The sequence below is a fragment of the Phytophthora parasitica genome, assembly GCF_000247585.1.
Source record: "Phytophthora parasitica INRA-310 unplaced genomic scaffold supercont2.339, whole genome shotgun sequence".
NCBI lineage: Eukaryota > Oomycota > Peronosporomycetes > Peronosporales > Peronosporaceae > Phytophthora > Phytophthora nicotianae.
Genome location: NW_008649325.1, coordinates 1 through 2,764, shown reverse-complemented (window position 1 = coordinate 2,764; position 2,764 = coordinate 1). Strand labels below are relative to the sequence as shown.

At 45.3% G+C, this 2,764-nt stretch overlaps 2 protein-coding genes across 2 annotated transcripts; one reads left to right on the top strand and one right to left on the bottom strand.

Annotated features, from left to right (window-relative positions):
- Positions 1–480: 480 nt before the first annotated feature.
- PPTG_24892 (hypothetical protein) lies at positions 481–1,357 on the top strand (the record flags this gene model as incomplete). The annotated part of the gene is made up of 3 exons (XM_008918856.1): positions 481–523; positions 946–1,167; positions 1,257–1,357. 3 exons carry the CDS (start codon positions 481–483, stop codon positions 1,355–1,357), a joined length of 366 nt encoding a protein of 121 aa, XP_008917104.1.
- Positions 1,358–2,178: 821 nt separating this feature from the next.
- On the bottom strand, positions 2,179–2,691 carry PPTG_20193 (hypothetical protein; the record flags this gene model as incomplete). The annotated part of the gene is made up of 1 exon (XM_008918855.1): positions 2,179–2,691. The coding sequence occupies one exon, from the start codon at positions 2,689–2,691 to the stop codon at positions 2,179–2,181; it is 513 nt and encodes a 170-aa protein (XP_008917103.1).
- Positions 2,692–2,764: the final 73 nt, after the last annotated feature.

Below are 2,764 nucleotides of genomic sequence, written 5' to 3'. Positions count from 1 at the left end.
CGTAAAGTGAGTCTCTGCTACATGTACTTGCTACTCTAGTTGGCGCCAGAGTAGTTTCTGGGTCGTTCCGCCCTTTGGTTGGACGTCGTTACGAACTTAGAGTGTCATCACAGTTGTCGACACACGCCGTTCCTGCAGACAGCATTGTCGTTATGCACATCCACTTGTCAGCAGCATTGTCGATACACAGACGCTGCCGTAGACGATCCGTTTCACATAACTGCAACTCGTATCTGGGGCTGACTGGTACTGACATTTTATATGAATGCGTAGCCTGCAATACACTGCGCCATGAGAGTTGCGCGGACAGACTTAAATCATGGTCAGACTCTGTTCAACCAAGATTCAAATATAGAGGATGCCGCTGCGTGAACGTGTGCTACTAGCAGGTTGTGACATAGGTTAACGCAAAGCCCCCCATTATGAAGGCGACTAGGTAGCCAAACGATTTCGTTCAAGTTTGTACGCAAATTATTGAACATGTCGGAAATACCGGTATTCCGCCAGCGACCCTTGAAATCCGGTAAATTCCAGATAATTATGTTTGTTGGTAGCCGTTTCAACCATAGAACTCTACCAACATTGACTGTCTCAAAGTGCAGACCGCAGAAATCCTGAATACGACAGCAACGGCTACTTTGATTTCCGTTCCAACGGGTGTTTGTTTGTTCTACGCCTTGACGAAGACGAAACTCCGCCCAGCGTGATGATTACAGGACTAGTATGCTCTGCACGGTTTACGAGAACCACCATCAACACGATACGATAGCAAGCAACTTTACTTCTCTTACAAATATTTAGATCGAGGCATATTTAATGATTTGCCTGCCTTCAAGCCTTCGTTATTTTGGATTTATCTCCCACAAGGTTTATCATGCGACTGCAGCGGTGCTTTCTTCTGCTTACTGTCACGACTACACTATTATTGACTGATGTCGTTGACAGCTCGCTTGTGCTGGATGATATGGCATCACAAGGTCTTGGACAAACCAAACCCTCAGCTAAGAGATGGATCCAGGAAGAAAACCAAGAGCAATGATGTTGCGCCGGATGCTTTTGGAGGTGAACTGAGAGCCGCGTTTCCAGCCATCAGTACGATTTTCAGCAAACTAAAAGACAGCGTCAAGATGATGTCGCCGCACAAAAGGGTTTTGACCAAGATGGAAGGTATGTATGAGTGAGGAGTGACTCCAGAAAGCCTCGCGCAACTCTACGGTCCGAATAAGGAGGCTAAATTCCAAGAACAGTTTCGTCAGTTCTACAAGTGGAGATTGAGCTGGCAGACACAGCGAGCTTACCCAATGCCTCGCAAGGCCACCGCTGGACTTCGAGCAGCGACATGACAACGGTGGAGTAACCCAGAATAAAAATACTAGAGTGTTTAGCCGTGTTTCGTAGGGGGGAGCTTTGAATTTCTAAGGTATGTGCAAAAAGCTCGATGATCGTAGTTTTACTCCATCATCGTGTTAATAACAAGCAAGATTTGTTATTGGCAATACATTTTTTCTTTGCATTATCTTGTGCAATTCGCTATCATCAATAATATACTGTTGATGGTATTGAAATTGCTTTTACCACAATAGGTAGCACACACTGGCGAAGAATACATGCACTAGCTTAGTATATGGTCAAATCTGATGGCATTAAAATATATATATTCTTCGCGTGTCCAGTAACATTGCGTAATCAGTAATACGCATATTCAATGGTCAAAATATTGCTGGTATCTGCTGCGCTCACTCGATAGGACTTTAGGACTTAGTTACCGGCTAAGCTTTCCAGCTTCAACGAATTAGTCTGCTTGGGATGCCCCAGCAACACTCTGCTTTCCAACAAAAAAAGAGTATTCGTTTCAATTATTACTTTTTAGTTTCTTTACTATTCCAGTTGTATTAAAAATCTAATAAACTGCCGATTACTACCGAATCACTATAGAGGTTCGGTGGGGTGCTACTACTAAGGCTCCAAGTCTGGGCAGTGCTCTTTACCATATAGTTAAGCTCGAGCAAGCTTATCACTTAGTATTTCCTGTCTAGCAAAAAGCTGAAGAATTATAGCGGATCGCGACGTCCCGAAGAAGTTTAAGGTCTGTATTGTAAATGGCTAACAGTATCACCGTCGCGCTAGGAGGTCTATTATTTGACTGCAGTCCATTATCTACTAGCTCCCTCAACCTTTTTAAATCGAGAACGAATTCGCCGATAAATCCGCTGTGGTTCCGGCGCTCTCCGCATGTATATCTTCCAAACTATTTTGTGAAAGAAGCTCACCCAGGAAGTTGAGTTCATCTTGCGCTAGTACAGAGTGGAGAGGGGCAGAAAAAGACCCACAGGGCTCCGAATACGACGAACAGTCTGCGTGATTCAGCTGATCCGTCGAGTTTTCACTGTCTGCCGAGGTGGACCTGCGTTTTCGTCGAGAGTTCTTCGCGTCCTCCATTTCTCTCTTCCGTCGGGCTTCAAGGCGCCTTTGGTTTAGATTGGCCTTGTTGCGATGAGCATCGCAGAATCGATGCATTTCACCGTTGCGCTTAATTGCTCGTGGGAATTCACACCGTTTGCTTGGATATCGGCATCGATGTCCCTCATGGATAAGCGAGGCGGTACAGGCCGCGCCCATTTCGGCGGGGTCTTGGATGTAGTTGGTATTGAAGCTGCGGTTGTTGGACACTTGATCATACGAAGGGTTCATGGTGGGTATAGAATAGTACTTCGAAGTACGCGATAGCGTGAACTGGTAAATTTGATCAGGAAGGATCGGATTT